The following is a 15,331-nucleotide window of genomic DNA, read 5'->3' as shown; positions in this document are numbered from 1 at the left end:
AACGAAAATTTTGGTAAAATTATAATTTAATAATTAAAAGATTATTGAAGGATATTTTAGAAAAAAATAATATAATTATCAATTTTTTAAAAAATATAATTTAATCAATAAAAGAATAATTTATTAAACAGTATTTTAGTAAGTAAAATTTAATAATAAAAAATAAAATTTTTGCTAAAGGGTATTTTTTTTAAAATAATTTATTTTTTCTTAAAAAATGGATAAAGTTAATATTAGTTAATACAAAAAGTTTAAAATGGATTAAAGAAGAAATTTTTTAAAAGTTAGAAAAAAGAAAAATATGTATCTATAAAATAAAAAAAAATGTCATTTTAACATATCACAAAAAAAAAAATAATAGAATTTTCTCTTATATTAATTAAGACACCGGTTTTAAATTTCCGTGACCTTAGCTACCAAGGCGCGCTATTCTATATTGGAATAGACAATGGCTGGCCACCATTGTTGAATTTATTATATAAAGCCACGGTTTTTTACTACTGTTGTCTGAGTACATATAATTATATAAAGGCAACTACTCCGTGAAGATGTCAAAAATATTTTCTCATGATAATACTTATTTAAAAAGTGTAATTTATTTATTTTGTAATATTTTAAATAAAGATAATATTTTTACTTCAAATAAAATCAAGCCCTACAATTTATCACCCAATAATCAAAATAATATATTTTTACATGATGATAATCATTAAATCTTTATTAGAGTAATCACCTAAATATTATAGCAATAAGGTGAAGTTTAATAGTTTCCTTTTTTTTATATTAGCAATCCATGCCTATATAAAGAGTGCTAGGTGTGTTGTTTTAGTATTGTGAAAAGCGAAAGAAAGGAAAAGCTCTCTTAGCTTTCTCTGTTTTTGGTTAGTTGTTCATTAAATTTTAAGTTTTTAACTTAAAAAACAAGAGCTATGGCTTCAAACAACAATGGCCGCACGGCAAGTGAGAGCTTCAAAGCTCAAGCTCTTGTTTACAGGCACATGTATGGCATCCTAGACGCCATGTGTCTCAAGTGGATCGTTAACTTTCGCATACCAAACATAATCCACAATCATGGCAAACCCATTACTCTTTCAGAATTGGTTTCAGTTCTGAAAATTCCATCGGCTAAAGTTGATACCACGGATCTTTTCATGCGCTACATGGCACATAATGGATTCTTTGATATAGTAAGAATCTACCATTCTCACCTATACTTCAAAATTTGTCCTTTTATAAATATTTTACCAAATATAAAAGTCATATGCTGTTTATAAAAAAATTGTAGTACTTTAATTATTTTTATTATATTTTACAATATTTTAAAAATATTTTCATGGTTAGAAAATTCGAATGGCACTTCTATCAGTAATTTGATCATTTGAGAATATTTTTGTTGATTTTCTCTTTAATATATAAGGCACTGTCTATTAGGGGTGTAAGTTACTGAATCGGATCGAAAATTACCGTAAAATTGAACCGAAAATTACAACAACCGATTTAAAAACCGAAAAAATCAGTTTATTTTGGTTTTTTCTTGACAAAACCGATCGGTTCGTTTCGGTTTTTGGTTGACTCGATAAAAATCGAATCGAACCGAACCAAAGATATGCATACATTTCAATGTTTTAACCATTTTAACCTTTAACCTAACAACAAAAATCCCTAATCCCTAACCATTTCAATGTTTTACTCTTATTATTTCAGTTTATTGACTATTTTAAACCTCTAATTATTGTGATTCATATTCTTCTCATTAGAAATTAAAAATCGAAAAAATCGACCGAACCAAACAACTGTTGGTTCGATTCGATTCGATTCGGTTGTTGTAAAAGCAGCAAACCGAACAATTGTGTGTCTGTAGAAACCAAACATATCGGTTCGGTTGGTTTTTGATCTAAAACCGAACCAAACCGAACCGATAACACCCCTACTATCTATGTTAGTTTTCTTAACAAAATGTTATAATTGCAACTATATCAGAGTTAATATTGTATTTACATCTGTACAACAAAGGTAACAATTCATGGTGACGATGATAGCAGCCAAGAAGAAAATGAAGCATTTGCTCTCACAGCAGCATCAGAGCTGTTGATCAAAGGCACTGAAAACCCTTGTATATCTCCGATGGTAGAGATGTTTCTCAATGATCCAACTCTTTCAAGTTCCATGCATCATCTAAACAAGTGGTTTTATGACGAAAATCGCCCTCTATACGAAATCACCTTAGGAAAACCTTTGTGGGAGTTTCTTGATAAGAACCCTACAAACTTGAGCTTGTACAATGATGCTATGGCCAGTGATTCTCAGATGATAAAGTTGGCACTAGAGGATCACAACATGGTCTTTGAGGGGTTGGAAACAATTGTGGATGTTGGTGGTGGAACTGGAACCACAGCTCAAATTATCAGTGAGAAATTTCCAACACTCAAATGTATAGTATTTGATCTTCCACATGTTGTGAAAAATTTGAAGGGATGCAACAATTTGAGCTTTGTTGGTGGAGACATGTTTGAATCCATTCCTAAGGCTGATGCAATTCTACTTAAGGTAAGCATTTAATTAGTATGGATTAGCAGTGTGTTTTTGCCCTAATTAATTTAAATTTTTTTTAGCTATTTTTAAGTCTTAAAATTAAGATCTCTAAGTTATAAGCATGGGTTTGAGAATTAGATTGAATTAGTCAGTTTAATTAAATTTATTGAAAATGATAAAACTCGGTTTACAATGAATTGGTTAAAGAATTAAAAATTTTGGTTAATTGATCTAACCATTACAATTTTTTTAACAATTAATCGATTTAAATAATAAAATACAAACAAATTTAAAATAATATATTTTATACATAAATATATTACTATTATATATTCAATTCACCTGGTTGAATTTCGATTAACCTTTAAATCTTTAAATTCTTAATTTTATTAGTTTAACGACTGATTTAATTTTTACAACTTTAATTATAAGTCATTTATTATGTTAACTAATTTTAATTTTATTATTTTTATATACATTTAATGAATAAAGAATGAAATAATATTAGTATATATAATGTTACATTTCTTTTCTTTTTTTGCAGGTGGTCTTACATAATTGGAGTGAGGACAATTGTGTAAAAATATTGAGAAACTGCAAAGATGCTATTAATGCTTCGAGTAAGAATAAAAATAAAGGTAAAATAATCATTTTAGATTCTGTGATAGATGAAGAACAAGATGAGCCTGAAATTACTCGACTCAAACTTCTTATGAATATAAGCATGCATATTATTCACGATGGAAAAGAGAAAACCAAAAAAGAATGGAAAAATATCTTTTATAAAGCTGGCCTCTATAATTACAAAATATCTCCATTTACAGGGTATTTATCACTTATAGAGATCTATCCTTAAAGATAACCTCATAATAGTTTTTACAACTCTATGAATAAAATAAATATTATGCAAACAACTAAGAAAGAAAATGTCTACTTTGAATGTAGAATTTAAAAATGTAATGTTTTTAATTTAGTATTTATTAATTATTGTTAGAATAATTATGTACTTTTAGATGTAATAAATATATAATTATAAATGTTATGTTATATAATATAAGATAATTTTAAGTATTGTTTCTTTAGTATTTTTATTTTATGTAGTTGTATATTATTGTTTACATGGTATTTTTTATGAATAAAATTTTGTAATATGGTATTATATGAATAAAGTTCGATATTCAAGCACATACGTTCAGTGTTGTCGTTTGTCTTCTAAATTCGCGCACGCAAGATTTTTCTTCTTCTTCTTCTTTTTCTTTCATTATCGTCATCACCAACAATACCAACATTATGTGTTTTTGTTGATGATTGAGTTTTTTTTACTGTTTCTTTAAATTTGAACTAATTTCAGTTCATTTGTGAATTAATTGAGGTTCACTTGATGCTGTTGTTAAGTATTGACCAAATCTTTTATTCCTTAAGAAATTTCGGTTCATTTCTTAGTTTAATTTAGGTTCATTTGGTTTTGTTTCGCTTGAATTTGATGAACTTATTTATGTGTGATTGTTTAGTTAGTTTTTGTTTAAATCTAAACTAATTTCGATTTATTTATGAATTAACTGAGGTTTACTTGATGCTGCTGTTAAGTATTTGACCAAATTTTTTATTTCTTAAGAAATTTTGGTTCATTTCTTAGTTTAATTTAAGTTTATTTGGTTCTATTTCACTTGAATTTTTTCTCCTCATCCTTCGCTTTGACTTTTTCTTCTTTTTCGTCTTTTTTTCGACATCTTCTCATTTTATATATGTGTGATAATGGCAGTTCAAAATCGCCATATAATCACCAGAACTGCTACTAAATATAAAGTCAATTACGACAACGACAAAAAATACCATAATATCTGGATATTACGACAATTCTTTAAAATCGTCGAAATATTAATACTATTTTAAACTCTTTTTTTTGTAGTATTCTAAATTTTGTTAATCGTATAACATTATTCTTTTTAAAATATAAATCATATTCCACATATTAAAATAAATTTAAGTTTAATTTATACATGCATTTTACACAAGTTTAAAATAATCAATTCGATTTGCACTACTAAAAAAAACTAGTCATTAGCCACGAAATTTTAGCTATGATCTTATAAAGTTTTATGACAAACTCAAATAGCAGTAGCACTCTACAGAATTTGACAGGAATGAGACCACCGTGGCACAGTTACCCACGTTTATTATTCTCAACTTTTATATCCCTCTCTTGAAGTAAATACCCATAGTCGTTATCGAGATTCACGCAAATACCCATATTAATCCCTAAGATCCTGATTCACGCAAATACTTATATTAGTCCTCCAGATAGAGCTCCAAGCATTCAAAATGGTCTCTGGGTATATTTCTGGTGATGAGTCATCACTGGAGCGCTGACGTAAACTCGGTTTGCCACGCTGGAGGGCTCCCAACGGCTAACTGAGTTGGCAAATTTTCAATTTGTATCCAAATTGGTCCCTCCTATTATATGTAACCCTAAATCTCCAAATTCGTGACTCATAATAGTCTCTGACGTTTATGCTTATTCCCATAAAAGTCTTTAAAATTTACAATCGATTCTCATAAAAGTTCCTAACAGATATGCAGATAATCAGACAATGATTTAGAAGCTTAATTATAAACAAAAAACATGTGTTATAATGCAATTGGAGTGACAAATTTCTTCTAAAAAGGATGGTATCAAATGAATAAACTTGGTTTACCACAGGCACCATGTAAAAAGTTGGTAAGAACGTGGGGTATGTTACTGTTGAAAAGCTATCATCAATTAAGTATTGAAGCAAAAAAAGAACAGAATATATAAGAAGAAACATGTACCTCAATTTGCTTTGGTAATGCAATAGCAATCTATTTTCCTGATAATATGAGAATGAAAATCTCTCTTCCACTAATTGATCTACACTGCAAAACGATGGAAAGGTTTTCTGACTAAATATTATAAATAAATGACAAAGTTGCTAGTAAATAAAATGTATCTAGTTGTTAGTTTCCTCAAGTCCAACAAATCTGGCATAACACAACTTTATTTTTTATTCTTTTCTTTGTGACAAAAACACCACTTTCATTTTCCTATTCTTATTAAAAGTGCAACTAATTTTCCACCATTTAATTTGTTCTTATTAAAATCTAAGTATAACAATAAATTATTAATAGAAATAAATGATCTTAAAATTTTTTTCTTTTTCAATAGGAGTGGATCACAAAAATAACATATCTAATCTGACTAGATTATTAGGCAATTTTTTCTACACAGCATTTATCACAAGTTTTAAAGAGACATTTAGCCAAATATAAAAAATATTTTAGGCAAAACAAATCCACCTTATTGTCAAACTTAACTATATATAGTAATTAATGGTGTACTTTAAGACAATGTAAGCTTTGATAACTATAGTATTAGTATATTTTATCTCGTATCTAAATCACTATCGAATAAAAACTTATGCTAAATGATCAATTCAAACGTAGAAATTCGGTCAATAACTAATTGTTAGTGAAAAAAAATAAAATAATTGTTGACTTCACAATACCTCGTGTCTTAGAAATTGTGGAAATTTTGTTTTCATAAAAAATTAATGTATGTGCTTAATCGATGACAACTTATTATATAATTGCGTAAAATAAACGTTATCTTATTAACTTGACTGACCAATTTGTCAAGAAAGAAAGCAATATAATAGTCAAGAAAAAAATTGAGCAATATATATATTGTTTGGTTAACAGTTAAAATGGTTGCTTAAAAAATTATGTGTATATCAGTTTGGTTTATAAAACAAAGTATAAAGATCTCATAAAAGAGCTGCAAAGTATATTAATATCAATACAATATAATATAATATTTTATTTTTATTTCTGTTTGTAAAAAAAAAAATATAATTCGCAAACTCTCAAAGATAAAGCATTCAAGCTTATCTAGATTGGACTAGAGTCTTTTGGGTCCAAATTATATTTTTTTTATTATAAATTCCTTATGTAGTTATGTAAAAATAAAAATTATATTCTCTAATAATTGTTGAATAATTCAAAACACCTTTGTACATTTTTATTTTATAATTTAAATTATTAAGAATCAGAATAGATTATTTATTATATGGAAGTAATGCTTTTATGAACAAAATATCTAAAGTTTCAATACTAGTTATAATAAGATTGAACACTTTATAGTGTATTTTGTTATGAAACAAATTCTCGATAGATTTGCAAACAACTTTTAAGAGGAAAAGAAAAATTTGAAGTTGATATGGATTAGACTAAAGCCTTTGTTTGAAATTATGTTTATTTTTTTTATTAGGAGTTTCTGATATAGCTTTGTCCAAAAACTTTTTTATATTTTTTAGTAATTGTTGAATAATTTAAAAAAATATTTGTGCACCTCTATTTTATAATTTAATTCGTTAGAAATTAGAATGAAAATTAACGCTTTTATATATAAACAAAATGTTTAAAGTTTCATTGCTAGATGTGACAAGATTGAATAGTTTATAGGATATTTTATTATGAAACAAGTTCACAACAAATCTGAAATGTCAAGAAATAGAGCAATTTCATCTTCATCATAACATAGATCTCACAGAAAAAATAAAACAGTATGCAATTGATTAAACACCTTGAAAATGAAAATTTTGAACTTATATATTTGTCAATTTATACTAATTACTAAATACGCATCCACCAATCAAATCAAGACACTTGCATGCAACTTGTAAATGCTTCAATTCTTGGCATCTTCTTGATGAATTGGTTAAACGTGTACTCTAATTTCGGAAGGATTCTGGACTCTGGAGCAATAATTGCCGTTGCTTCTTATTAGATTGGTATTGCTTACAAATTAAATGGTATATCCTTCAGAATGATATTTTAAGCCTTCTGATGACGCCTTATATGTTATATGGTACAATTGAAGGATGAAGTTGAATCTCGTATGCATGTTGGGAATTATCATTGGAGACTTCAGCACATTTATCCATCCCTTCAGTATATCAATTTTACTGCACTTAAAATCCTTGTTCTTTTTGTCAATTACTTTGTGTCAGATAAATTAGCAAGTTAGATTTTCAATCTCAGTTGTGGAATATCAATTATTCACCTCTACAAAAATTAGATGCAAGACCAACCTCCTCACACACTTTCATACTTTCAAGGCCTTAAATCCTTATATTTAGATGAGGATGATCTCAATGAATCCATTTTAATTTGAGTGGATCAACTTGAAAAACAAGACTTGGTTCTTTCTACAAGTCTTTTTCCTATAAGTTTGAAAAATATATCATCTTTGATGGTCTTATATGTTGATTTAAATCCTTTACCGGAAATATTTGTGAAAAAAAATTCTCCTTTTCAAGCCTAGAAGATTTAAGTTTAGCCTTACAATTATTGATCTTTGACTTTGATCTTCAATGGATCCCTCCTTTTTAACTTCGAACTCTGATATTGAATGCATTGAGTTTCAAACTTTTTTAGTGGATATATACACAAAACTCTCTACCACTTCTAAACATTTTGAACTCAAGAATTTCATTAGAATCAATTGACAAGTTCTAGAAATTTGTTTTTCAGCATTTTATTTTGCATAAGAGTTCAATCAATGACAGTATTTCAAAAGTATTGCTTAATTCCAAAGTATTATTGTTGAGTGGCAATAATTTGAGAAGTAACGAGCCACGAATATCTTCAAATGTCACTCTTTTAATTTATCCTTCCACTATGCTCGCCATCATATTATTTTGATTTACTTCATAAGTTGCAACTCCTTAACTAATAAGACAAATCTAAAAGAGTGACATTTGGTGATACTCGTTACATATTATCTCTCAAATTATTGCCGCTTAGCAATAATATTCTAGAATTAAGTAACACAATTGAAATCTGTCATTGATTGAACTGTTATGCAAAACAAGATACTAAGAAACAAACTTCCAAAAACTTTTTAATTGGTTCCAATAAAATTATTGAGTTCTTAATGTCTAGAAGTAAGGGAGAATTTTGTGTATATATTCACGAAAAAAGTTTAGAACTCACAACACTCAAAGCATGATAGCCATTCATCTCTTTAGGGGTTTTCCATCAGCCACCATATACATTTTCATTGTTGAAAACAATCAATACTGCAGGTACCTGGTACCAAATCAATATATAGATTGAAAAAAGAAAAAAGGATTAATCATCATACTTGCAATTTATTGTATATAAAAACAAATATATGCAACCATATATGATCATATTAACATAAAGAAAGAACTTGCATATGACATATGGTAACAACCATTGATAGAGTAATAACTAAAATTGTTTATAAAAACCGATTTCTATATAGTCCCTCAAATAAGTGATCCAATTTGACTGACAAAAACACAAAAACAAGTATACTGAAGCATGAATTTTCCCTATGTTGAGGCTAGAACAAGCAATACAGATTTTTTCAACAGTCCAGAATTTTCTCGCACATTCCTGGATTAAACTGTCAACAGCATAACAGACTCCTTCCAGAAGAAGGGACTCTTGCAAACAATCCTAACAAATTCAGGACAAGAAGACATTTACCTTTACCACTACTCACTATTATAAAAATCTACCAGATTTTGGGTTGCCCCATCGTAATTACACAAGCTTATGTAATCCTAACTATCACAGAACTACTAGCTATGCAAAGAAACATAAAAGAATTCATGGAAGATCCAAGTTCAAAAGAATGGCAGTAAAAATTTCTGCTAGCTTTTCAAGATAAGTATTTTTTGAGATTGAGTTCTATGACTTTGCCGGAGTGAACTCCAGCGAATTACCTTGAAAAATATATAAAAATAAGACAAAATTTAACAAATTATAACAAAAACAGATGAAAAACAAAGGACAAAATTTAACAAAAAGATCCAAAAACAACTTGATTAAAAGACATGCATAGTTTATCAATCTTGGGATTCAGAAAGGGTAAAGTGTGAACCCTTAGGACGGCGGCTTCGTGAGGAGACAAGGAGGATGGCGGCTGCGTGACGGAGAGGAGGAGGAGGCTGCATGACTGAGAAGACGATGATGGCGTGAATGAGAAGGGGAGCGGCCGCCGTGACTGAAAAGAAGATGAGACTCTGAGAGGAGAATTAGTGACTGAGTGAGTGTGTTCTGGGTGAGAAGAATCAGGTATATATAGTGATATGCGGTTCGGTTCGTAATCAAACCGAACCGAATAAAACCGATTTAAAATTCAATGGATTTGTTGCTGGGCCAAGTCTGTTTGGCTGACTAGTTGTTGATTTAATGTTTTAGTTGGAATGCAAAAAAGTTGGGTTGAAGAAGACTACATCTTGTGTAAAGTTTTGAAAATATTTTCATATATTACTACCTCTTTCAAATATAATTACATTCCCTAGTAAAATAATAATAATAATAATAATAATAATAATAATAATTACAATAATAATAATAATTACAATTCCTTGGAAAAAATATTCTTTCTCTTAATAATATATAATAAATAATCATAAAACACGTATTTTTTAAAGGTTTATAATTAACATGCTCTCAAATATTTTTTAACTCATATTTTTATAAAATTTAAATTATTTTTTTATGGTTTGAACAAAATATAAATTTTTGCCAAATCATAATTGCATTTTGTGAATATTTATAAATAACTTGCAAATAACATAAGAATTTGTCCAATAATCATGGCCTATTACTCATAATATTTAAATAAATTTTTTTTGGTTGAATCACAGTCATCATGTCTTTCTTATTTCATTGCTAACTTAAAATTTTAGGTTGGTCTTGCTATACAAAGCTCTTATGCAAAAGAATTATGTAAAAATATTTTTTTAAGTAATATTTCTTTAGAACGATTTATAAATGAGAAAGGGATACTAGTCACACCTCCAGACTAATAGCATAAACAGTGTCCTCTTGTTACATGCTGCCATACAAGCATAGTCATTTTACTATGCTCCAATTGTGATAATTAAATTTTTAAATATTATTTTAATAATTTAATTTCAAAAAAATTAATAAATTTTTTTATATTAATCTTTCATGCACTCCAAAAAATATTAATAATTTAATATAGTCAATATAATTAATTGAGCCTGCAAAAGAGAGACAAATAATGTTTAAATTTTAGTGCGTAATATTTTTTTTACGAATTAAGAGGATTGAATTTATAGATATTTATGCATCTCTTTCCTAATTCTTTTTCGACTGTCTTTACTATTTTACCTACAACAACTTATGATGACGTTGAAAAAGATATATAATAGTTAATAAATAATAATAAATTTAATATTCAATTTAATCGTTGTAATTGTATATAAAATTGATACATATATATATGTTTGGTGATGAAGTAAAAGTGACATGTGTCTATGATGATGATGAACTAAAGAGTGCAGTGTGCATAAGAAAGGAATAATTTAACACTTAATTAATAAGAAAGTAATTCTTTTTCATCTCACGGATTGCTAACATTCATATCTTGTATTATCATGTAGACTATATATGTGACAAAGACTCCACTTAGTCAACGTCAATTAGAGGAACCCATCCTTTCAATTTCTGTGTGGGTCCATAAAAAATTATTATCTTTATTGTAACCGTAATTGGGGAATTTAGCGAAGAGAATAAAATGATTAAAATAATCGATGAACATACACATGTATTCTAGAACACATTAAGTTTTATTGGTATAACCACAAAAATCATTCAAATTTTATTTGTTCAGTTTCTATGACTACGAAAATGACACTAAACATATAATTTAGGTAACAATACATTTTTAATCGAAATAAAAAAAATTCAAATGGAATATATTATAAGTTTTAAAATTGTCATTATTTAACAAATCGAGATGGTAGATGTTGTTAGAATAATTTTTACATTATCATGATATTAGATAATATTAAAATCATTATTGCTTAAATTCAAGAAGTAACTTAGAATTAAAGATCAAATAAAGAAGACATGTTGAGTTTATCTATTAGGCAATAATACAATTTATTAAAATCATTACCGTAATTAGAAAAACTTTTTAAGTTAATTGCCGTCGAGTTCTTATTGGTATATATATGCATAATAATAATTTTTATCTTTTAATATGATATATGCATAATAATAAAAATTTAAATATTAATTATTTTTATATTTTGATAAAAAAAATTATCAAAGAATAGTAACTCTGAATGTTAATGAAATTTTGCATTCCTATAGTTTAATCAATTATAACCACCATTATATTATTGAAGACACCTTGTTGAAATTTTGTATACTTATAGTAACTTTGTGTTTTTTCTTTGTTTTCTTGTTTAATTTGTTCTTTTTTTTATGAATTTTTAAAAATTTTATGAAAAAATTAAAAAATTTAGAGAAGAATAAAAAGAGACAGAATGGAAAAGAGGAGAAAGAAAAATAAGAGAAAAAAATACTACAATATATAAAAAACACAAAAAATCTATACATAAAATATATAAAATACAATCATCATCTATCATCATGCTGATCATATATCTTGCACATTATTTTTTTTTAATAAATACAAAAAAATCGTTATGTATATGCTCAGATTTCTGAAAAAAATGTTAATATCATATTTATAAATAAACTAATAATATTATATCACTTAAATATCAATAAAACAGCATATAACTTACAAATAAAAAAGTGTTTTCTTGTTAAGCATTTCTCAGTCTCAAGAACAAATATATTGTAATTTAATCAAAATAATTTATGGTCATGCAACTGCCGCAAACATAAGATTAAATTATGGTCTTGCAATTGCCACAAACATAAAATTAAATTACTTATGAATTAAATTATTTGATTATTTGATGCTATTTGATCTTTTATTTTTGTGATAGTAGTGTAAACTAAATTTATACGTACATTTAATTCTACAAAATATTATATCAAAAAATATTTTTATATTTATCATTGTATAAATAATTATTTAAAAATATATATAGTTGGATAACTATAAAAAATTAGACTACAGTGATACATAAAATTAAATTTTATTTAATTTTTGTAAATATAAAAAGTTTTTAAATATATCAGTATATTGGTGTTTTAGTGATTTTTAACCGTTGATCACTTGATCTCAATTATGAAAAATATAAGAAGAGTTTCTAGTATACCTGAAATATCGGTGTTCTAGTTACTGTTGATCTAAATTATAAAAAATATATATAATATATATTAATTAAAATCAACGGTTAAAATACTTGAAACACCGGTACATTTAAAATTTTTGAAACACGTGTATAGTATACTTGAAAACTTTTCCAGACTATAATTTAAGCTTTGTAATTCATGGTTGTCATCCATTCACCATGCACATCATGTAACATGTATTCACATGATGTACACTGAAATTTCTATTGATTTCAACCTTGAGTCAAAACTAATTTTAATATCTATTTTAAAAAAATATTTAAATTCACCAACCAAAATCACATTGATAACTCACTAAAAATTACTCAATCAAACATAACATGTTTTGACAAAAGAAGAAAAAGAAGAAACCGTACCATGATTAGATATTAATATTACACTTCTGTTCTGTGTTTGGACACTTTTGGTAGGCATACAATTTTTTATTTTTCATTTTTTTAGCTTTTGACATTGCAAAACATTGTGAAAGTTTACAAACTAAAATAAATGTGGATTTAGACAATTAAAAAAAAAATCAAAATAGCATTCCTATATTCTTCGCCGATCATAAACCGCTATGTATAGCAATGTCATGCCCTCCATGTATAATCAATATTAAGATTATGGAAAATGCTCTATGTATACTAAAATTTAATCACTAAATTAGTTATCATGCATTTGTATGTATTTATACATATTGATTTATATATTTTTTCAATTAAATAATCAACTACAAAAATAATTAAACCTGTCATAGTAGAATAAATAAATTTCAATAAAAAATAATCAAACCTTAATAATTTATACAATAAATAATCATAAAACACGCACGTAAGTCTTAAATATTTATAACATGTTCTCAAATATTTTTTAACTTACATATTTTTATAAAATTTAGATTTTTTTTTATGGATGGGACAAAATACAAATTTCTGCCAAATCATAATTGCATTTCGTGAACATTTATAAATAACTTGCAAATAATATAACGATAAAATTGCAACAATCCCAGATATATTACATAATTGTATCAATAATCATGCCTATTATTCATAATATTTAAATATGTTTTTTTTGTTAAATCACAGTCATCATTCCTTCCTTATTTTATTGCTAACCTGAAATTTTAGGTTGATCCTGCAATATAAAACTTTTGTGAAAAAAGAATTATGCAAAAATATTTCTTTAGAATGACTTATTCATATTTTTTTTCAATAAAGTCATGTTACCAATGTCTACAAATTACTAAATAAATATTACATAAAAAAATTAGATCCACATACCTATTTTATATAATAATTTAATTATATATAATTATTAATTAATTTCAATGCTATAAATGAAAAATGGGACACTAACCACACCTCTACCCTAATAGCAATTCCACTATGCCACGTATGGTCATCATCACATGATGACTTTTGCTATCAATAAGGTAGAATGTTTCGTTGCATAAAATCTTTAATCATATTCCTGCTTTTTGAAGATGCAATGAGATTACAAGGTGTGGAAAGTTGAAACTTTTGTAGGACTAATGAAAGTGTAGTCTTTGTGGAAATTTTGTATTCCAAAAAACATCATCATGATTATTTTATGGACGCTTCTATGGTGCTGAATGCCTAAAATTTTAACAGCTGCGGAAATGAGTTGTCATGATGGAGAGAATGATGTGTGTGGTGTTGGGTGTAATATGCGCAGACAAAAATTGATTCCTGTGCAAGAATGACAGGATGCTGCTGAAATTAGATGGATGATTGTGTTAATTATAAGCTATGATTAATTATAATTAGATGTTTGGGTTGGACACTTTTGTGCATATGGCTGTTTGTGGGGTTACTAATGGATTTTGGGTTCATTGTAAATGAAAAAAAAAATAGAACAACTTTTGGAGAAAGTTGGGCCGTAATGTTTAGTCATTGTAATGAATTAGACCGAAAAGATAGAACAACATGTTTTTGAATGATATTTCATCAACATTAATTCAAATTCAAAAAATAATGCAATAGTATGGGTCTTGAAAGAAAATGAAAATGCATAAACATTAAGAGTAATAATATCATGGGCCCAAACAACATCCTCTCTAGTAGTATATTGGTTTTTATAATATTAAATAATAATAAATCTACTGTAATACGGTTTACATATCAATAATATCATAAAAAATGTTATATTTTTTTATTAATATTAAAAACAATAAATAATAAAACTAATATGACATTGTACAAAAGATAAATAGCATATGATATATTTTTTTATCTTAATAATAAATAATAAAGACAAATAAAATATGACATATTTGTATTATTATATTTTTTAGGGTTAGTATCGTTTTGACTGTCTTAATTGTTAGATAATTATAAAGAATTTATTTCAGTTGTATTATATTAGATTTATTATTATTATTTAATATTATCAAAAATAATATATTACTATAGAGAATGCTGTTTGGGCCCATGATATTATTACTCTTAATGTTTATGCATTTTTTTTTGAGACTCATGCTATTGCATTACTATTTGAATTTGAATTAATATTGATGAAATATCATTCAAAAGCATGTTGTTCTATCTTTTCAGTCTAATCCATTACAATGACTAAACAACCCAACCTCCTCTAAAAGTTGTTTTATTTTTTTTCCTTTACAATGAACCCGAAGTCCATCAGTAACCCACTAAATGGC

At 26.6% G+C, this 15,331-nt stretch overlaps 1 protein-coding gene and 1 long non-coding RNA gene across 2 annotated transcripts; one reads left to right on the top strand and one right to left on the bottom strand.

Annotated features, from left to right (window-relative positions):
- Window positions 1-846: 846 nt before the first annotated feature.
- LOC107464082 (isoflavone 7-O-methyltransferase) lies at window positions 847-3,389 on the top strand. The gene is made up of 3 exons (XM_016082991.3): window positions 847-1,187; window positions 2,014-2,547; window positions 3,077-3,389. Exons 1-3 carry the CDS (start codon window positions 930-932, stop codon window positions 3,386-3,388), a joined length of 1,104 nt encoding a protein of 367 aa, XP_015938477.1. The 5' UTR covers window positions 847-929; the 3' UTR covers window position 3,389.
- Window positions 3,390-7,050: 3,661 nt separating this feature from the next.
- On the bottom strand, window positions 7,051-9,618 carry LOC110275421 (uncharacterized). Its single transcript, XR_002367885.2, has 2 exons — window positions 9,464-9,618; window positions 7,051-8,640 (listed from the first exon to the last, which is right to left on the bottom strand). It is a non-coding gene; the product is annotated as an uncharacterized LOC110275421 (long non-coding RNA).
- Between the last annotated feature and the right edge of the window lie 5,713 nt (window positions 9,619-15,331).

The sequence above is a fragment of the Arachis duranensis genome, chromosome 9 (genome assembly GCF_000817695.3).
Source record: "Arachis duranensis cultivar V14167 chromosome 9, aradu.V14167.gnm2.J7QH, whole genome shotgun sequence".
Classification (NCBI taxonomy): Eukaryota; Viridiplantae; Streptophyta; class Magnoliopsida; order Fabales; family Fabaceae; genus Arachis; species Arachis duranensis.
This window is presented reverse-complemented; position numbering and strand designations above follow the sequence as displayed.

Excerpts from the sequence above, each read along its gene's own strand:
- LOC107464082 (XM_016082991.3), top strand. The coding sequence starts at position 930 with ATGGCTTCAAACAACAATGGCCGCACGGCAAGTGAGAGCTTCAAAGCT. Across the intron at positions 1,188-2,013 it reads ATAATGGATTCTTTGATATA|GTAACAATTCATGGTGACGA; the intron begins GTAAGAATCTAC and ends TGTACAACAAAG. Across the intron at positions 2,548-3,076 it reads CTGATGCAATTCTACTTAAG|GTGGTCTTACATAATTGGAG; the intron begins GTAAGCATTTAA and ends CTTTTTTTGCAG.